Consider the following 21,133-nt stretch of genomic DNA (forward strand, 5'->3'; position numbering starts at 1 on the left):
GAAGATGCACTCTTTAAAATAAGAGTCGTTCGTTTAGTCCCGCTGCAAAAAAAAAAAGAGTCGTACACGAACCCGAATCCATTTCTGTCCTCATATTCTTACAGAACAAACCCTCACATGCAATGCACAGATTTCCATATGCCTGTTCCCTCTTGGGCACCGACTCTAATACATAATGAATTGTTTGACCAATGCCAACCATTATTTTTAGGAGTAATATATGCCACGCTTAAGACCACAGTCACCGTTACTCAAAATCACTTCCACCAATGATGACTGTTCTTTTTTTATGCCTTTTAATATAGTATATAATGCTTGGAGTAGTTGATTTGATTTGATTTGATTTAATTGATTAATTTAATTAATATTTTACTCTTTTTTTTCTATGCTTTGTTCAGTTTTATATATATACACACATATCTATTAATTAATTAGTCGAGGAAAATAAATTAAAAAAACGCACAGTTTACAATTGTTATCTAACTTATATTTTTTTTTTTCTAGAACTGCATTGATAACCAAGATATGATCTTCTGGCAGCTGGTAATGGTTAGGCCAAAAGCCCGACTATGTCCTGCAATTTATTTGGTCTAACTATCGGTTTTTCATTGTAACTTAACCTCTTAAAAATTTCCAAGCAATGGCATGCCCCCCTTTTTTTTTTCCTATAAGCAAAATAGCAAATATTCATTAAAAAAATTATTAAAAAATGCAGACCAAAAACCAAATAATAGGTTCAGAAACAATTCATTTGACCACAATGTCAAGACTCAATAAGTGAAATCACCATGTTTACATTATCAAGTTCAAATTAATTTTATTTGAAGAAGAACAAAGCTTCAATATAAAAAAGGTAGGAATTATATTTTCATAATCTGAGGGAGGCGAACAAAAATGACTGCGATACACATACTCAGAAAAAACGGCCACATTTCAATGTACTTCTATGAAACCTTTAAAAAAGAAAAGACTAACAACATCTTCTCCAAAAAAAAAAAAAGACTTTTTTTTTTCTATAAGCAAAATAGCAAATATTCATTAAAAAAAAAAAATATTAATAATGCAGACCAAAAACCAAATAATAGGTTTAGAAACAATTCATTTGACCACAATGTCAAGACTTAATAAGTGAAAGCACCATGTTTACATAATCACGTTCAAATTAATTTTATTTGAAGAACAAAGTTTCAATGTAAAAAAGGTAGGAATTATATTTTAAAAGAGCAACAAACTCACGGACAAAACAATAATTCACAATAGTTTCACACTTTCCCAAACTAGTAACAAAATCCAAAGTGTAATTGTTACTAAGATTTTAAGATATGTTTGGAAGACCTTCCTCGTCTTTTCCTACTTCATTGCTACCATAATTCTTCGTTGTTAAAAAAGAGGACACCCACTTCAACTTTACACATACGCTGCTTTGTCTCAAAAGGAAATTACATAGAACTCAAGTAGTCAAGCCTTTCTTTTTTTTTAACGAGAAGATGGGAAGGGAGGGACACTTTAGCAACAGTGCTTGACTAGTTGACTTGCATTTTACTAAGTTCACTTATGGCCTTATTTAAAATTACTCTATTTTACCATTAAAATCTTATAAATTTCTTAGAAAATTTTTAAATCTTATGATGTTATATATTTTATATTATGTTTAATTTAAGTAGTTGTTGGAGTAGGAAGGTACCTGGAAGATGAGGCGACGTTAGTTTGGGGTTTTTGAGAAATTAACTACAAAATCCAAACAATATTATTAGTTAGGCAACGTTTCAAACATATTGCATTTCTAACAATTCGACTTCAGAGGAGTCGATTTTACTGTTCATAGAGCCTATTTTTACTATTTTTTATACATAAAAATCGACTTCAGCGGAGTCGATTTCAATACAAAGAAAACGACTCCGCTGGAGTCGACTTCAATACAAAGAAAACGACTACAGTGGAGTCGTTTTCTTTGTATTGAAATCAACTCCACTGAAGTCGATTTGCCCAAATATTAACAGAAACACCGAAGAACCCAGGTGAAGAAGCAAACGATCACAGAAGCAAACGATCACAGAAGAAGCAAACGATCACAGAAGAAGCAAACGAACCCAGGTGAAGCACGAAGAACCCAGGCGCCGACGAACCCAAACACCGACCAGCAACACCGACGAGCGAACCCAGCAAACCCAAACACCGACCAGCAACACCTACGAGCGAACCCAGCAAACGAACCCAGGCGAAGCAAGCAAACGAACCCAGGTGAAGCACGAAGAACCCAGGCGCCGACGAACCCAAACACCGACCAGCAACACCGACGAGCAAGCAGGCGCCGACGAACAAGCAAGCGCCGACGAACCCAGGCGCCGATTTCACCAGACCCCGACGAACCCAGCAACACCGACGGCGAAGTACGAAGAATCCAGGCGCCGATTCTGACCAAACCCCGGCGATCGGATCGGATCAGTGGAGGACTCCGTTTTGGATTTGAAGGTTGTGAGTTTTGGATTTGAAGGTTGTGAGGTTTTTTTTCAGGGAGCAACGACGTGAATGGATTTCTTTGAATTTTTATACAGTGAAATCGACTTGAGTGGAGTCGTTTTCAACACAAAGAAAACGACTCCAGTGGAGTCGTTTTCAACACAAAGAAAACGACTCCAGTGGAGTCGTTTTCTTTGTGTTGAAAACGACTCCACTCAAGTCGATTTCTATGTATAAAAAAATGAGTAAAAATAGGCTATATGAACAGTAAAATCGACTCCTCTAAAGTCGAATTGTTAGAAATGCAATATGTTTGAAACGTTGCCTAATTAATAATATTGTTTGGGTTTTGTAGTTAATTTCTCAAAAACCCCCGTTAGTTTCTTACCTGACTTCAGCAATGAGCCAACATTACTCCACGCGGAATTTTATTCTAATAAATTTGGACTTCCTAGTCTTTTTCTTACTTCATTGTTACGATGTTTCCTTGTTGATACATGCATGGTGTGGACGCGCACTGTATTTACACATACGCTGCTTTGACTCACAAGGGAAATTTACTTTAATTAAAGTCCTTTTTTTTTAACCTGGAAGATATGGTGACTAAGGCCAGTTGCAAATTGAATACTGTGTGTCTCACTTTTCTGCTTTGCTTAATTCTGTTTTCCTCTCTCTTCCTCTCTTTGCACTGAATTTTCTTCCTCTCTCTCTCTTCCTATCAACCTGGTTCTACTCCTTCACAGACAACCCAAATCAACTGTGCCAACGTACTCCGATCCACCGTGGTCAACGTCAAATAGAGAGAGCTCCGATCTCCGACAGAAATTTTCTCCTATCTCTGAGCACGTAATTGCAAGTAGACCACACCAGTGCTCTGTCTGTCACTTACAAACACTCCATCCAGTGCTCTGCTTTCTTCTTCCCCAATTTATTTTCCTTTCATGTGTTAATTCTTACTAGTTGAATAATTTTCTTAATACGTATCTTTAGTATATTTCCGATAGCAATTCTATGGGCACAGAAAACACCTCCTCCTCATGTTTTCCTTCTTCTTCTACTTCTACGCCTAGATGGACATACGAATATGATGTCTTTCTCAGTTTCAGAGGCTCCGACACCCGCAAAAAATTTACAAGCCATCTGTACGAAGCTTTGAAATGGAATGGCATAACCACTTTTAGGGACGATGAAAGTCTCAATCGAGGAGCATTCATTAAACCAGAACTCTTGAAAGCAATAGAAGAATCAAAGATTGCTGTCGTTATTTTCTCTAGAGACTATGCTTCATCGAGTTGGTGCTTGACTGAACTAGCAAAGGTCTACGAGTGCATGGGCAAGAAGAAGCTGATAGTTCTGCCTGTTTTCCATGATGTGGATCCTAGTGATGTGCGCAAACTGAGGGGGACTTTTGAGGATGCCTTTGCAAAACATCTCATTGATAACACTGAGAATGTGCAAACTTGGAAAGATGCTGTGACAGAAGTTGCTGGTATCTCTGGATGGGATTTACAGGATGAGTAAGAATTTGTTTTTGTTTTTTGTTTTTTTTTTTACTATTTTTCGCTACTTTTTTTATTTGGCCATATGACAACTTTCATTGTCTCCTGTGTATTTACAAACCTAGGAAAAAAATTATAAGCTTGAATTGTACTTTGGTTGAAAAACATTGCATGCATAATTTGTACCACATATGAGTTCCCCTTTTGCTACTAAACAAAGCTAAGATTTTACTTTTGATGAATGCTTTATCCCTAAATTAATGTATCTAGCTCTGCCTCATCAAAATTAATGTTTTGCTATATTTTTTGCAGGCCTGAATCAACAGTTATCGAAAAAATCATTCAGAGGATAAATAATGAGTTGGATCGTGAAGTCCCAAGTGTTTCCGAGCACCTTGTTGGAATGGAATCTCGTGTGCAGGAAATGCTGGATTTATGTTTGGGCAAAAGGTTAGATTGTGTCCATTTTATTGGGATTTGTGGTATAGGTGGAGTTGGTAAAACAACTCTTGCTCGAGAAATTTATAATAAAATTTTTCGTGAGTTTGAAGCTAGTAGTTTTATTGATAATATTAGAGAAGAATCTGAAAATCACTGTCTAGTTTCTTTACAGAAACAACTTCTTTCTAAGATTCTCATGAGTACCCAAAAAAACATATCGAATGTTTATGAGGGAATCAATGTTCTAAGGAAGCGACTCCGCAATAAGAAGGTTCTTATTGTTCTTGATGATGTGAATGAAGAAGAATAGCTAAAAGCATTAGCTGGGAAAGATGAATGGTTTGGTGTAGGGAGTATAATCATTGTAACTAGTAGAGATAGGCATTTGTTGAGAAGGCATGGAGTGAAACATATATATGAAGCTAAAGAGTTGGATTATGACGAAGCTTTGGAACTTTTTAGTTGGAAGGCTTTCAAGAAACCTCATCTTGAAGAAAATTATGTGTATTTGTCTAATCTTTTTGTGATGTACGCTGACGGCCTTCCCTTAGCTCTTGAAGTTTTAGGTTCTTTGTTATTTGGAAAAAGAATAGATGAATGGGAAAGTGCCCTAGAAAAACTAAAAAAGGAACCTGATAACACAATTTTTAAGATTCTTAAAATAAGTTTTGATGGGCTAACAAACATGCAACAAGAATTATTTTTGGATATTGCATGTTTTTTTAAAGGAGAGTACAAGGATGGCATAATAGATATAGTTCAAAGCTTTGGTTTCTGTCCAAACTACAATATTGGTGTTCTTGTAGATAGATCTCTCATAACCATTAATGGATGTGGAACTTTGTGGATGCATGATTTGTTAGAAGAAATGGGTCAAAACATTGTTCGTTGTAAATCCCCTAAAGAGCCTGGTAGACGTAGTAGGCTATGGTGTTATGAGGATGTCCTGCATGTATTGAAAAATAAAACAGTAAGTTGACAAGTCTAAACTTGAATTTAGAAAAGTATATATATTCTTTAAATATTTCTAAGATTTTTTATTATAATTTTCAAACTTTATTGTTCTTGTTTACTAGGGAACAGAGTTTGTTGAAGGAATAATCTTAAACACACTTGCGGATAAAAAGGAACACTTGAGTGCTAAAGCCTTCTCAAACATGAAAAATTTGAGATTGCTTAAAATTCGTAATGTGCAACCTTTACAAGACCTCACTGGATTTCCTGTCCGAATTTCACAAGGCCTTACCTATCTTCCTAACGAGTTATGCATAATAGATTGGAATGGATATTCTTTAAATTCCATGCCAACTAGTTTCCAACCAAACAAACTTGTTGAACTGAGAATGCATTCCAACAATATCAAACAACTATGGAAAGGAATTATGGTAAAATTTTCACTTATGCAAATGTGTTTTTCCTTAATTATCATTAAGGCTTGAGTTCTCCTAATTATTTCTTGGTTTATAACAGATTTTAAACGAGTTAAAACTCATTAACTTGAGTAACTCTCAAAAATTGATTGAGATCCCAGACCTTAGTGGAGTCCCAAATCTTAAGCAATTAATTCTTCAAGGTTGTACAGGACTATATAAGATGCATGCATCTCTTGGAGATCTCAGAAGGCTTATTCGATTGGATTTGAATGGTTGTAAATGTCTCAAAAGCCTTCCTCACAAGATCAGCTTGGAAGCTCTTGAATTTTTCAATCTTAATGGTTGTTCAAAACTGAAGAAATTTCCAGATATTGTGGAAAATATGCCACGTTTGTCAAAACTTTGTTTGAGTGAGACTGCTATAAAAGATCTATCATTATTAGTGATACACTCAACTAGCCTTATAGAATTGGATCTAAGAGATTGCAAAAACCTGTCAAGTCTCCCTATTGCAATCTGTAGTTTGATGTCTCTAAAAACTCTTAATTTATCTGGCTGCTCAAAACTTGATGAATTGCCGGAAAATTTGGGAAAAATTGAAGGTTTGGAGTTACACTTGAGTGGGACTGCTATAATGAGCCCACCTTCATTCGTTGTTCACTCAAAAAATTCCAAAGTACCATCTCTCTCTGGATGCGTGGGGCTATCATCTAAATCATTTACTAAGCTCACTAGGTTTCCTTTAATGCAACCTAGAAGAAGTCCAGATCCCATGGGCATGCCAGAGCGTTCTTTAAGAACGCTATGCTCTTTGACCAAACTTAATCTAAGTTATTGCATTGTTCAGACAATTCCTAATAGTCTTGGGTGCTTGTCATCTTTAGAAACTTTAGATCTAAGGGGAAATAATTTTGTTTCTCTTCCTGAAAGTATCATTCAACTATTTAATCTGAGATATTTTTATCTGGGTGGTTGCACTCATCTTCGAATGTTGCCCAAGCTTCCGTTAAATATTAAGTATATTGATGCAACAATGTGTACCTCACTGGAAACATTATCATTAAGACCAGAAGACAATTTTTTGCCGTGTTTTCGTCTTCTCAATTGCGACAAATTGATTAAGAATCAGGGCTATGGTGACCTATTTTCAACAATGCTAAGACGTTATATCATTAATCACCAGGTATCTCTCTCTCTCTCTCTCTCTCTCTCTCTCTCTCTCTCTCGTGAAGTTCTAATTATTATGAATTGTATGTTTTAGATTCACGGTAAGGAAGACATACTATCATGCGGTGTCAGGATTCCTGGAATTGAAATTCCGAAATGGTTTACCCACCAAAATGTGGGGGCTTCAGTGAATCTACGAGTGCCCTCAGATTTATCGTGTAACAAATTGATGGGAATTGCTGTGTGCGCTGTTTTTGTATTCCGCCAGCATCATCCACTTCACCAACTTCATATTCAAAATCATGGACATATGATAGGTACGCATGAGCTTAATTGTTTCATTGGTCAATATTATGATTTGGGCATTATTTTATCCGAGGAATTTGGTAAGATTGAATCATCTCAGCTTTGGCTGGAATATTTTCCCTCTACAAACTTTGGAGAGGACTGGAAAGAAATATTGAATCAAGTCGACACTAACGGATTCAGCCAGATTGAAGTTAAATTTAAACCCGAAGGTCCAGGCTTGGAGGTTACAAAATGCGGGGCCCATCTGGTATCTGAGCGAGACATTGAAGACCTAATAAACCAAACTAAGGCTGGGCCTAGCAGCTGCATCACCACTCCTTTTGATGAGGATGGTTTTGAGGACTCAGAAAAAGATACCAAAATTAAGGGAAGCCGTGATGACTCTGATGGGGAAGTGGCTGGACCTAGTGGAGAAGCTACCTCTAATGATGTAAGACTCCCTAATCTGATTGAAAGATTAATTTCACATTTGGGAAATTGGCTTGGGAATTCAAGCACACAAGAACAAGGTGACTCTGATTGTGAGGAAGAGAAATCCCAATGAAATTGGTAGCTTTGATGAAATTGGCTGATCAACTTTCTTGTCTTTGACTTTTTGTAAGTCAATATCTTTTCTCCCTCTTACGGAGCTTGTTGGTAGCTGTATATTTCTTTTTTTCTTTCTTAAAATTCGTTGAATTTCTTTTCTTTTTATTCTATGACAAGGTTCGTTTTAGTTTGGTAATTTTTTTTCTCATTTCTGCCAGCTACCTCATACTGGATACAAAGAAGTATTTATTTGGACTTTGTTGAAAAGGAGAAACTGTCATGTTGCTGGCTGACAAAAAAGCATGTGGAACTGATTGTATGGTAGTCATTTTTGTTCAATTGTGTTGGATGGTATATTCGAAACTTTCTGTTATTGTCTCTTTTTATAGTATTTACTACAACTTTCCATAGGAGAATGCAATTGATGCATGGTACTCCAGTGTTGTAAAATCAAATGGAATGAAGAAAATTTGGGCCTCTGTTTCCAAGTGAAGTTAAATTGCAGCAATGTAGATAAAATTATTTGCAAAGCTTTCTTGTCGTGTACAATAGAACTAATGCAACTATTTTATCATTTAGAAGTAGGACAACTATTTTAAAACTTAAAGTACCCTTCTTTTCTCTTTTTTTATTTTGACTTCACACCACACCGCACCACCCCTTGTTTGGTTGATTGGAAAGCTATGGAAATTTTCCTTTTTGGTATTTGTATTTTGTGCTGAGTTTGTCCGTGAATTAGGCCTGAAACAGTTGAATTAGGTTCCTGAGTTCTGACTTGTTTTTCTGGGTCCCAATATAACAAACCTACAAAATATCATTATTTTATGTTTTTATTTTAATAATTTGATTTAAGGACGAAATTGTCTAGAAGTCCTGATGTGCATTTGTCTATATGACAAGTTAGCTCTGTTGAGTTAATAGAGTAAAGCTATAATATTAATTTCTTTATTTAGAATATTTGCAGTATATGGATACTATGCTATCAATTATATCATTTGTATGGTTATTGCTGGTCAAAATCATATTTTTAATGTACTCGGTACAAAACTTTTATTTTATTTGTTTTTCCCTGTTATCTATGCACTTCCTCATCAGACTACAATCATCCAACTACCATCCTTGTCAACTTGGAATAAGAAACTTCTCGTTGTCATATTTGTCATTTGGAAACTGATGTCAAGTGGTTCCATCTAGGTGCATTGATGTGGCAGTCCTATATATTGTGTGGATCACGTCCAGATTGGTCGAATCAATACAATTGCATGGAAGCTTCTATTGCTAGCAACTGCCAAAGCTTGAATGTGCAGAAGTGTGGTCTTATTTGTCAATTGATGGTTGATAATGGAGAAAGATATAAGCAAAATTGTAATTGTGAGGTAAGACCCTGTAGATTTAGAAGCTATGTTGAAGAAGTTCAGCCAAAAAGACTCAGAATCCACATTGATTCCATGCTTAAGGACAAAGGAAAACGAGATGTAGAATATCTCTTGCATTGCTGCCTTCATTACTTTTGAGCTTTTCCTTCTAAGCTACTGGTATGCATCCACCCCCTAGTGTTTTGTCATAGATTTATTTCAAATAGCTCATTTATTTCCTCTCTTCTTTGTGATTTGATTAAATATTACTTCCTCATGGTGTAACTTCAACTCACAAGTCACATCAGTACTGCCTCATTGGATTTTTTTCAAAATTTCTATGGATGAATACTTCAACAGTGAGCAGAAATTTATACCAAACTTGTGTATTTCCTATATTTAGCTTTCCTGTCGATCAAATTTTCCAAGGTTGCATACCTACATGAACTTGGGCCTAGTTTTTTTTTTTGTTTTTGGATGAATGAAAAATATTATTAAGAAAACACTCAGTACAAAGCCATATGCAGCATAACAATAGCAACAACAGAACAACTAGACATGATATAGACATATTTGAAGCAGAGCAAAACTCTCTTTAAAGAAACACTTTCTGGATTTTCCGAATGCAATATTGACTCTTACCAGGACACCAAATACAATCACAACAGCACCTAGCATAAAAATTATAGATGTAGCAGGAAACACAGTGGCAGGAAACAATTCAGCATGACTGCACAGGATTCCAGGTCTTCATTTTGAGAAATGATAGTGGAATATTCCAACTTTCACATAGAGATATATTCATGCTAGAGTCTATGAAATTCCCTCTAGCTGCCATCCTTACACCAATCTTGCATTTCTTCAACTGCTCCTCACTTTAAGTATTCCTTCCATGAATTCTGGCATTTCTATGACTCCATAAATGGTATGTTAAAAATCAAACACCACCTCTCTCTCTCTCTCTCTCTAGAAATTTCTCTCTTCCTCTCTCTCTGGAATTTTCTTTTTACAAGACTCTCTTGTACAATTAAAGTCCAGCCACAATTTTAGGATGTCTAGAAGCTTAGAGAAAGCAGTTTACTGTTACTGGCCTAGAAATATCAAAGTCGGTGACTTAAGTGACTTGAACCAAGTATAAATAGGAAGTGATGATGCTTATTTGGTGTCTGAAGTGTAAGCACCAATTCCTAGTGTGAGTGTATATGTTCTTACAAGAGTGAGTGTGGTAAAGTAAATTGCATGTGTCTGTTGTGCAGAGCAAGTGCAAGTGAGTTGGTGTGTGCATTGTAAGAATTTAGTTTTGGAAAAGTGTAAAAGGCAAAAGTTGATGTGTGTGTCTATTGTGTAAGCAAAGTGTGGTGTGTGTCAATGCAGAAATGTCTTGTCTTTAATTTTAAATCAAAATTTGTTTTGTTCTTCATTACGTCTTGTGGTCTTTTTCTTTCCTCAACATGGTATATAACACCTGCCATGCTAACTTACATAAGGACTAACTTACACAAGGAAGCTTTAAGACTCTTACCTTTTAACTTTCCAACCCCCATTCAGCAACCTTATTTCAATTTGTTTCGGGAGAGTCTATGAAGAATCTGTTCATAACTTCACTCCACAATCTTTTTGACAAACTGCATTCAAAATATAGTTGGTCTCAACTGTCTCTGCAACTTCTTCAAAATGAATACAGAACATCCCCTTGTACCCCCACTAGAAGTGTTTACCCCAATAGGATAATATGTATCTCATAACAAGCCAATGGATGAAAGCATGTGCGGCATGTCTCTGAATGGCTGTAGAAAACCAGATTAGCACTTATGGTATTGTTAACATCTCGTACTAGGGAACTTACGGTATTGTTAACATCACATTTTTTACATAGCAAACTAGCTTTCTGAAGGGAGACACCCATCAATCTAGGTACAGCTACTGCTTCTGCTCAAGATGAATAATCATGTTAGGACTCTGATTAGAGATAGTGCAGTGATGGGTGCTTGGTAGTGCAGGGTAGGGTGCTTGGGGGTGCAGGGAAGGGTGCTGCTGTGTGCTGTGTGGGCAGGGCAGTGCAGGGCTTGTACATGCAGATAGGGAGAGAGGCAAGGGAGGCTTGTACAGAGTTAGTTACAAGTAGTTTCATTAATTACGGCTGCATTTAAGTGTTGTACTTAGTTAGTTAAGGCTGAGTTGTATTGTACTTTGTTAGTTAGTAAGTAGTATATAAGGACCAGTTCAGATTGTAACAGGGATCATTGATGAATAATACTTTGAATAGCCAATTTTCTTGAATTGCTATTGGAGGTTGATTCCCTCAAAGAATCAAGGAGGCCTAGTTCCCTCGAAGAACTACTAGAATTGAGAGTAACAGAAATTAAAATCATTAGAGTCCTATCAAATCACAAACCAGAATAAGATTTAGAAGTTAAGGAAAAAATAATAAAATCATTTCTCTGTCCAATAAAAACATTTTCCAAATAATAGGTGGTTTCAGAATTTTTCTTGCAGATGAATTCAAAGATTGTTGACTACAACGGATTGATTAGTTTCCACAGAAAGCAATGGATTCTTGGAGTTGAAAAGTTTGTTTTATCTTACATTAAGCTGCAAAGGTTTAAGTTTAATTCACTGAATGATTAGTCTAAGGCCATTGTCTGGTGAGGTCAATGATAGGGAAGGAGGACCGTGCCATGCCTTATTAATTTATTAAGGTGAGAAGGGAAGTCTAAAAATTAGTAACTCTTGAGCATGTTTACTTGGGTGATAGATGAGTGTAAGAAGCTTATTATCATTTTCTCATTTTTATTTTTAAGTTTCAAATGATACAATGGGAAATACTACCTTCTGCTTGATTCTACATACAATATAAGCGTCCCATTACATAGTTCCGACATGTATGATATGTTGACAGGATATCATGGATGCATCTGGTGTGACACTGGTTATAATTGGACCTAACAGCATTGTATAAATGCCCCTTGGCCCTAATAGGACTATCTATTTCTCCAATGTCCACCAGAGGAGGTTTGCTCTGTATAGAAACCAGAGATTTGGACCTAAGTGGATTCCAGACAAGTATTTTCCTTAAATACTCTTAAAAATTTTATTAGTGATGTTATGATCCTATATATAATATTAAGTAGATTTACTAATTTAATTAAGATTTATTTGGTAGATGATTCTTGATGGTGTTCAAATATTCATGTGTTATTACATGAAAATAATTATTTGATACAAATCTATATATTATCTAAAAATTGAAGTGTATCATTTATTACTTTTACGCTCTTGTTGAGCCACATCAGTGTAGCATTTTGGTCCACTTCAGTTCAATTCGGTCCACATTGGCCCTGTTTAGTCCACTTTGGTCTATTCGGTCCATGGAATGCTTGACAGCAAAGATGATCGTCCTACTGCCAGTAGTACGGGTTTTGGTGCTACTACCACCACTACATGGTCTTTGGGTGTCTCTGGGGTTGAGGCTGATGATGATGATGGAGTGGAACAGGTTTCAGAAACTCAAAAGATCAAAAAAGATCCCTCAAAGATCACCTGAAAGCATGTGTATGTATACATATTCATCTAAACATTTGTTTTTGTGTATGTGACTATTTCTCTGTTTGGCTGCAAGGAAACTTGAGGAAAATTAATGTAGAAAGGATACAAAGCTTTGAATTTTATCTCGTTTTGATGTCTTAGTTTCGGGGAATCATAATGCTCGACTAATATGGGCTGAAATAGTGGTGCTGGGCTTAGTTCTTGAGTTCTCAACTTTCTGGGTTTCTTTTGAAACATATAAATTTTGTTTTCTTATCCTATATTTTTCATAGAAACTGGACAAGTGACAAAATTCTAGGGTTTATTCTTTCTTATGGTTTTGTTTTCAGAACACATAAGCACAGCTGCAGCAAGCCAGTTGTGTTTGGCTTTGCTAGAAATTTCTTTCCTCAACATAAAATGCATTTTTTTTTTTAACTAAGAAAGTATAACTTATGGGATATGTTGTTTTGTATATATGTTTTCTGATGGTACCAGTTGGAGCAATGCCAGAAACCTTTGGAGGAGAATTTAATTGTTTATTTGGGGACAGTTTGTGGGAAGACCTACATTGCTGTACTGCTTATACACAAGGAAGCCTAGGAAGAAGATATGCATCTTTTTGCCCCTATGGTGGCTCTGGTTCAGTAGGTAAGCTACTATTTACCATGTTGGTTTTGTAATTTGATGTTCAGTTTTGGGCTGTATTTAAGTTTTGAGGCAATTTTTCTAGTTTATATGGCTGGTACGTTGCACAGTAATGAAGTTGTGTGCTCCTTGGCTTGGCTGAGGTGGAAGGTCTTCAGGCCGTGAGAAGGGGGTTGGGCTATTGGTTGTTAGTGCTTATGTATGCAATTTCTTATTGTGATTCTAGATTTTAATTAGGGGCTTTCTAATTCTAAGTGGTTCAATTTCACCTTGGAATGGAGTTTGGCATTTAATAATTTGAATCATGATTATACTATGAGCTCATTACTCGAAAAATATTTACAAAATCAAAATAAGGCTGGACTACCAGAAAATACATAAGCATCAATTTCTAGCATTGAGGATTCAATTGCTAGAAATTAGTCAACCTTGATTGTGCAGAAGCGTGGGCTTACTCTTCTAACAACATGGTGATATGTAGAGTTTAAGCAAATAATAAGGCATTGCGTGACCTCTTTATCTGATAATTGGGATCTCATTCATCAATTGATGATTGACAATAGCCAAAAAACAAAAATGCAAAACTGTAATTATGAGGCAAGACCTAGTAGAACTAAAATCTCTAAAGAGGAATTTGATCTTGAGAGACTGAGACAACCCCTTGATCCCATTCTTAAAGATGAGGGAAAACAAGTTTTAGAATAACACTTCCACTACTCACACTGCTGCCTTCATTACTTCTGTGTTCTTCCTTTTGTCATAAATTTATATAAAAGATCTCAATTATTTCTACTTTTCTTTGTGATTTGGTGAGAAATTACTTTTCCATCCCTTTTACCCACATTAACACTGCCTCATTTTTCAAAAATATTTATTCATTTTAAATTTCCTTGTAAATCAAAATTTCCAAACTTAGATCTGTCCTACATGATCTGTCATTTATTTTTTGATTTGATTTTAGATTTGTGCACTTCTGTTAAGGACATCACAATTTGATTTTAGATCATATATAGTTTTTGGCCAGTCAAATTGACTCTGGCATTCTGGCTTACTGATTAATTACTGGTGGGATGTGGATGTTGATTATCGAAGTTTTGAAGTTTAAGAAATTTATAAACATGGGGAATTTTATTCCAAAATGTGCAACCTTACTTTAGAAATAGATAGATTGACATTGCCATATGTGTATGCTTTCTATTCTTTTGGATAAACATCATAAACATTTAAAATTTATGAGGTTCATGAGGATTGTTGTTTGTAGGTTATAGTTGAATTAGATTGGCACAGAGAAAAGAAAAAAAAATTAGAATATTTGATTGCCAGTACTTCATATCATTTAAGCGGTCAAGGAAGTAACATATGAGAGAAGCATACTGCTTGTATATATGATCTGGGTGGGATTGGGTACAATGCTGGTGTCCACAGAAATTTTTATGGGACAATGTGCAGATTTGGAATTGTGTTCATCGATCTCATGTGCATGATTTGTACTGTTCTCTGTATCTCAACCTGCAGTACAAAATATATTTTGAAAAGTTATATGAACCCTTATGTATTATTTATTTTTCTTAAACTTAAGCAATGGTTTTTTAATTGAGGAAAAATGATAGAATGAGAAGCTTTATACAAACCTCAATGCTAGCAAACCACAGTTTTTGACATTCTTCATGTTCTGGTTCTCTGGTGGGTTTTTAAACATACCTCAGTAAATGAAACAGCCAAAGAAACTTTGTTCATAGATGCTATGACTTTCAATTAATTCCCAAGCATCTTTGTGTTTTCTAAATTGGTGCTCCATTTTACTAGACATCAATCAGTTCTTCTTACAGTTATTAAGGATGGCCTTGCTGTAAATTAGAATTATGCTAATATATTGGCTCTCAAGCTGTCAATTTTTTTTGTTTGGGGGGCGAGGGGTGTGCAGATTGTTGACACTGCGTCTCCTGCGGATCATGCTCATGTAACTGGGCAAATGCCAGTGAATTGAGTGTTATCTTCTGGAGGTAAAGAGGACTTGCTGATGACCGCAGAAATGGTGGTTGGTTCTGCTTCTGCTGATGACTGTGCTGTCCTTTGATGGGTTCAGCTGCTAAGTGGGGAAAGAGGCTTTTCATAGTATGTATTCCAATTGAAGCTACTATGGATAATGTGCAGTTGCATTTCAGTCAGTTTGGCCATGCTTTGGACTTGTATCTTCCCATGGTAAAAGTAGTGGATTTGCATCTAGGTTAATTGAGAATGGTGTAGAAGGTTTGCTGATGAATATTGCTTTCTGCATTTTTTTCTTGACAACTATTTCAAAATGCTTAAACCATTGCCATGCAGCATGTAGTTGGATGTGTTAAACCTTCCTGGGTTTGTTCAAGGTTTTAAATGGGCTTGCTTGCCAAGAGATACTTGTACCGCCTTGTCTGTATTGCAACAATTCAAAATTGCACAAGACTAGTAATGGCTAAAATCAAGATGGTGAGATGTGACTACAAGGTGGAAAATGAACACATGATTGAGGGTAGCACTAAATGGAAAACAAATGAAAAATATTCTGCAAAATTCATCCTGGGATGCAAATTGAAATTTAGTAACTGTTCAGAGGCTTTTCCTGGTGCTAATTGGTTGCATGGTTTTTTCACGTTGCTATTTGCACACTATGTAATCTGATTTTGTACTGTAATTGCATGTGCTTAGTAGTATGTATCACATCCTTTTGGGTGTTGCCCATATGTTTTTGGCATGACTAATATCATGATGCATTTTTCTTCAGGATGAAAGAATGGGCAGAGGTGTGTCCTAGATGTCATCATGATATGCCTCTTGTCGGATTTGGGATGTGCTTGGGCCTAATAGGCACTCATGTGGGTAGCTGGAGTATCAAAGGAAAGAGCCTCAGAAACTCCTTATTATCTCAGAGAAACTCAAGAATTCTTGGAGAGGTCAAAGCAGAGGAAAAGCATATGAAGAGTTTGAGAAAAGATATCAAGTTTAGGTTGATGTTTAAAGGAAGTGGCTGCAACTTTATCCTAAACAGAGTTCTCCGATGTAACTGGTTTGTGCCTTGTTTCATCCTTCATGACCTCTGGTTAAAAGTTTGCTAGTAGCTGGGTTTGTGATTGTTCTGTTTGTAAAAATAAGATGTTGGGTATGATTAGCACCAATCAGGGGCTGTAGTTTAGTCTAAAGACTCGCATTTCTGTGTAGAAATGAGTTGGGATGATATAACACTGTTTTCATGCTGAGAAAGGAGTTTATGTCAGGGCAGATGCCTTTGTTGTAGTCGACTAGCTAAAGTCTGTGTGTTTCAAGTGTTTCTGTTTGTATTGGTGTGTTTCATATCAATAATAATTTCTGAATTATCCAAAATGATAAAAGCAAGAGTCGTTCACACTTCTTTTGTGTAGATGCAACAATTTTTGAGTCTTGAGGAGTAAGGAGATGCACCTAGACCAGGCGCTTAACGCTATAATTTCTTAATATGTTTGATGGTTGCATTTGTCATTGACTTCCCACTTTAGCACCTTTGTATTTCAACCCTCTTTTGTCATTGTATTTCCCACTTTAGACCAGGAATATAGCTTCTGATGTGCCACACATCAAACCTTGTTCACATGAAAGTCACCATTAAAATGAGGCCATTAGCACTAGGCAATTATTATGAGAGTAGTATATACGAATTAAGTTTTTCAAGGAATTTCAAACTTCAACAAGGAATTCCAAACTTCAAAGAACATATGATGCTGGACAAAAATAAAAGCTAGCAAGGAAAGTAGGGATAGACTTAAGAATCTGCACTTATGGCTTGTTTGGAAGTTTAGAGAGGGAGGAAAGTAGAGGGGAGTAGAGGGGAGGGGAGTAGTGGGGAGGAGAGTAGAGGAAAATGATTCCCCTCCACCTTGTTTGGATGTTTTTAAAATTAGTAAGGGGGAAGGGAGTAATTAGTCCTTCCCCTTGTGTAATTTTGTTAATATAATAAGGGTAAATTAGGTAATTTACTTGGTCAATAGTTTATGTACTCTACTCTCCCTCCAAATCTCTCCAATTTTGGGGAATTAAAAATGGGGGGCTAGAGGGAGTTGAAACCCCTCTAAACCCTTCCAAACCCCTCCCCCTCCTTCCTTAAAAAACTTCCAAACAAGGTAATTAGATTACTCTCCCTCCCTCTACTCTACTCCCCCTCCTTTTTTAAACATCCAAACAAGCCATTAGGGTCACTTGGAATCAGCACCTAAGGTGTTAGGAATCAACACCCAACTATTGAAAAATATCCAATATGAATTTCATTAATCACGTCCATCTTCCAATGCAAATAAACTAGGCTCTTTAATAGAGCTAGAGCTCTCAAGAAATAAAGAGATTGTAAAAGATAACAACTAATAACAACTAATCTTAACTGAACTCAAATATTAATCCCTATCTAATCTCAAATTTAATCCATATCCGAATAAAAGTTCACAATTATCCAATTTCCTATGAGATAAATACAAAAATCTGAAAATGTAAATTCTAAAATAATTTTGGTTTTGTTCTTGCATTAACATAGTTGCATCCTATGCGAGAAAGATTAACTAGCCTATTGGCATTTGAGTGCGGATTAATGTTGCATCTTGTGCATTTGTTATTGTGTTTCCACTGTAGCATGTATGCTCCTTGCATCTAAATTTGTTGAAGCTGCTAATGGACACACATTCTCACATCAAATTTCATAATTTGTAGACTTGTGTGATTATGAGTAGTCAATGAAAAGTGGTGGGTAGAAAGTGTTCACTTATAATCGCACAGGTTAACAATTATGAAATTGGGGTGCAATTAGGTGTGTCCCTAGAATTTTTCAAATTTGTTTTCTTGGAAGTTACTGTTTGGACCTGATGGAGTCATGGAAGATTAAAATACTATTACTTTGCAAATTCACCTATTCAAGAATTATTTTATTGGGTTCTCATGTGAAGTCCAATTGAAGTGAAAGACCTGCCCTTTTAATGGTCTAGGTATGAGTTTTTTGGGTTAAAACAGTTTTTAATTTGGGTATTTATTTTATTAGTTATGGTCAGTTTTATATGGAGGGGCAAACATGTAATTTCTGCTAATTAAGGGTATTTTGGTAATTTAGTTAAGTCTAGAATCTTCCAAGGTACTCTAAGTATCTTAGGTTTATTTAGTTTGGGTCCAAGTTAGCATTTACTAAGTTTTATTTGTAGTCCTAATACTAGTAGAAATCCTATTACTACTAGTACAAGTAAGAGTCTTTATATGTATTGTGCTCAATTTATTCAAAGGTCAATTAATAAAATCAAGTGTTTTGAGCAATAGGCACATTGGCCTTGTTTCTTTCTTCTTCTCTCTCTTTCTCTTCTTTCTTTCTAATGTTATTGTTCATGGGTACTATTCACACAACCCCTAATTAAATAGCCTTAACTTCTCTCTAATTCTTCTTCTTTCTTAACCCTAAACCCACCGCAACTAAAAGTAGACAAATTCCTAATTTGTTCATCATCTGGACCACTTTTCCATAATGTGAGACAGGAGAGAGAAGAAAAACAATTTAGTAGTAAAAAAAGAGAGAGAAGAGAAAGTGACAGAGATAAAGAAGAGAACCGTCACTCAATTAGACTATAAATATAGCTTTTGACATGCCACATTAAACATTGTTCACAAGAGAGTCACCTTTAACCATTATCTTCCAAGCAATTGCTCAATTAGTCTAGGAAAATTGCTTCTAACATGCCACGTCAAACCTTATTCACAATGAAGTCATCAATAAAACAAGGCCATCAATGCTAGGCAAATTATTATAAGAGCCACCGTAAATGTGGGTTAAGATTTTCAAGGAATTTTTCTTAAACTTTTAGAGGATACAAGTATTATGCCTGTGCGATTCACAACTTAATTAAAAAAAATTATATATAAATTTTTAAAAATATTTTTTTGATAATATAATTAAATTTAATAACAAATAAAATAGTAAAAATATTTTAAAAATTATGGCAAATTTTAAATTTCTAAAAGCTCTTAGTAGTAATGTAAGGTTGACTTTAATCAACCATCTTGTTGGCTTTATTCCGTGCCAATTTGCTTGTATTTCAGCACTTAGAAACCCTGTATTTATGTGAGATTCATGTAAGGGTAGTGAGTGAGAGAGTGTGAAGAAATGCTCAAGATTGTGCAAGGATGCAGAGATTCACGGCTGGGACTCACAGGTGACTCGCGACTGGTAAGCCACCAACTGCAGCACACGAGTGAAGCGTGCGAGAAGATGAATAGTCACGCCATCTGGTGCACTACAGGACAAAAGGTCCAGCCTGGCCGTTCTGTTATCTCGCGGCTTGAACTTGCGACTCAGTCAAGTCATGAGGCCAAGTCGCCAACTAGCTCTGTTTTGAAAAACCTGACTCTTCGCATTCCTATCTCACCCTAGTATAAATACCCCTTATACCCACGAAATGTAGAGAGTTTCGAAAGAGAATTTTGAGAGAGAAACCCTAGAGAAAAACAAGATTGATTCATCTACAATCTTCACCTAAGAGACTCTTCAAATTCCTCTACTCTCACCCTCTCCATTGATACATCCTTGAGAGGTTATTGACCAAATTCTTTTCTCACCATACCCACGTCTGTGAGAAGGTCTTTTAGTGCTTAGGGAAGCAGTTTGGAAAGGACCAATGGTTATTGGTTGATGCTATGGGCTATAGCGAAATCCGGTAAGCTAGAAAAGAAAAAGGTTCTTCGCAACCTCGTTGGAGCAAGAAGCTTGGAGGACTTAGGTACACTGGGTAGATTAGGCTTGGAGGGTCTATTGCTGTTCATGTATCCCAACTACATTTTCTAGTGGATTATTGACTGCTTGGAGGGCGGCGAAGAGGTTTTACGCTGAGAGTTTCGGTTTCTTCTTCGATAACACATCGCCGTATTGTCTTTGTGTTTGCATCTCTCTTCCTTTAATCTTTACCATTTAATTTCTGCTGTGGATGTGATTTTAAATTGGTTTAGATTGTTTATCAATTCTGCTATTGGCTAAAATTCATGTTCCGCACATTTATTGTTTGATAATAAGCTTGAATTGATAATTTGTAATTTGGGGGTTTAAACGTTTATTGTGTTTTACACACATTTTGAATATTCAAGTAAAATTGTAATTTGTTTATATATATATATATATATATATATATGTATATATATATGGCACTTAAAAATCTTTCTATTATACTAGCTAACATGTAGAGTAGTAGAAGTGTTCCCCCACTAAGGCATTTGACTCCCAAATACATTCTAAACTTTAGATCTCAGACAATACCCAGAGATGATGTTGCTCTGTTAGGAATGTAGACTCCATAATGAACTTTAGCAGCCGAGCTATTAATATGAAGGGGCTTCAAAATGATGGCATATCATTTGTAGCACGGACTTCACGTCCCCTACCCGTTGATTGCAAACTTTTATCCTAAAAACATAAAACAATGTTCATTACAGAGGCTACATACAAAAATAATTGTTGCTATGGAGGATAGGGATAGAGGGAGAACATTATAATTGATTAATGATAATGAGTGGAAGTTTGAAGTTGTGTTTGTGAGAATTTGTAGGCAGATTTTTTTTAAGTGATAGTTCATCGTAGTTTATCTTATCCAATTGTTAACTTTTTTTTTTTTTTTTTTTCTGGCTATATCAGTGGTTAGTTAAGGAATAAGAAAGAATTTTGAACAATTAAATTTTTTTTAATAAATAAAAGATAATGATTAGAAGTTAAGAGTAAAAAAAAAATTGAATTCAAATAGGAGAATGTGTGTAATTTTTTTTTTTTACCATAAAAAGAAAGAAATTCTAAATTTTAGGAGTTCCC

At 35.7% G+C, this 21,133-nt stretch overlaps 2 protein-coding genes across 7 annotated transcripts in view; both read left to right on the top strand.

The window, feature by feature from the left end:
* The first annotated feature begins 3,057 nt into the window (after positions 1-3,057).
* LOC136062637 (disease resistance protein Roq1-like) lies at positions 3,058-5,185 on the top strand. Its single transcript, XM_065761942.1, has 2 exons — positions 3,058-3,977; positions 4,272-5,185. Exons 1-2 carry the CDS (start codon positions 3,472-3,474, stop codon positions 4,708-4,710), a joined length of 945 nt encoding a protein of 314 aa, XP_065618014.1. The 5' UTR covers positions 3,058-3,471; the 3' UTR covers positions 4,711-5,185.
* Positions 5,186-5,988: 803 nt separating this feature from the next.
* Positions 5,989-21,133, top strand: part of LOC136062640 (disease resistance-like protein DSC1) — a 38,784-nt gene continuing 23,639 nt past the window's right edge. Inside the window, exons 1-7 of one of the 6 annotated variants that reach the window (XM_065761968.1) lie at positions 5,989-6,956; positions 7,035-7,846; positions 7,996-8,128; positions 8,972-9,312; positions 11,629-12,684; positions 13,156-13,308; positions 16,067-17,006. In XM_065761968.1, coding sequence (XP_065618040.1) covers positions 5,994-6,956; positions 7,035-7,793 — 1,722 coding nt within the window. In that variant the 5' untranslated portion in view covers positions 5,989-5,993 and the 3' untranslated portion in view covers positions 7,794-7,846; positions 7,996-8,128; positions 8,972-9,312; ... (1 more) ...; positions 13,156-13,308; positions 16,067-17,006. The other 5 variants (XM_065761959.1, XM_065761950.1, XM_065761955.1 and 2 more) reach the window with 5 other exon arrangements.

The sequence above is a fragment of the Quercus suber genome, unplaced genomic scaffold (assembly GCF_002906115.3).
Source record: "Quercus suber isolate HL8 unplaced genomic scaffold, Cork oak 2.0 scaffold_19, whole genome shotgun sequence".
Taxonomy (NCBI): Eukaryota; Viridiplantae; Streptophyta; class Magnoliopsida; order Fagales; family Fagaceae; genus Quercus; species Quercus suber.

Coding starts and splice junctions, on each gene's coding strand:
- LOC136062637 (XM_065761942.1), top strand. CDS start 3,472: ATGGGCACAGAAAACACCTCCTCCTCATGTTTTCCTTCTTCTTCTACT. Junction 3,978..4,271: donor GGATGGGATTTACAGGATGA/GTAAGAATTTGT, acceptor TATTTTTTGCAG/GCCTGAATCAACAGTTATCG.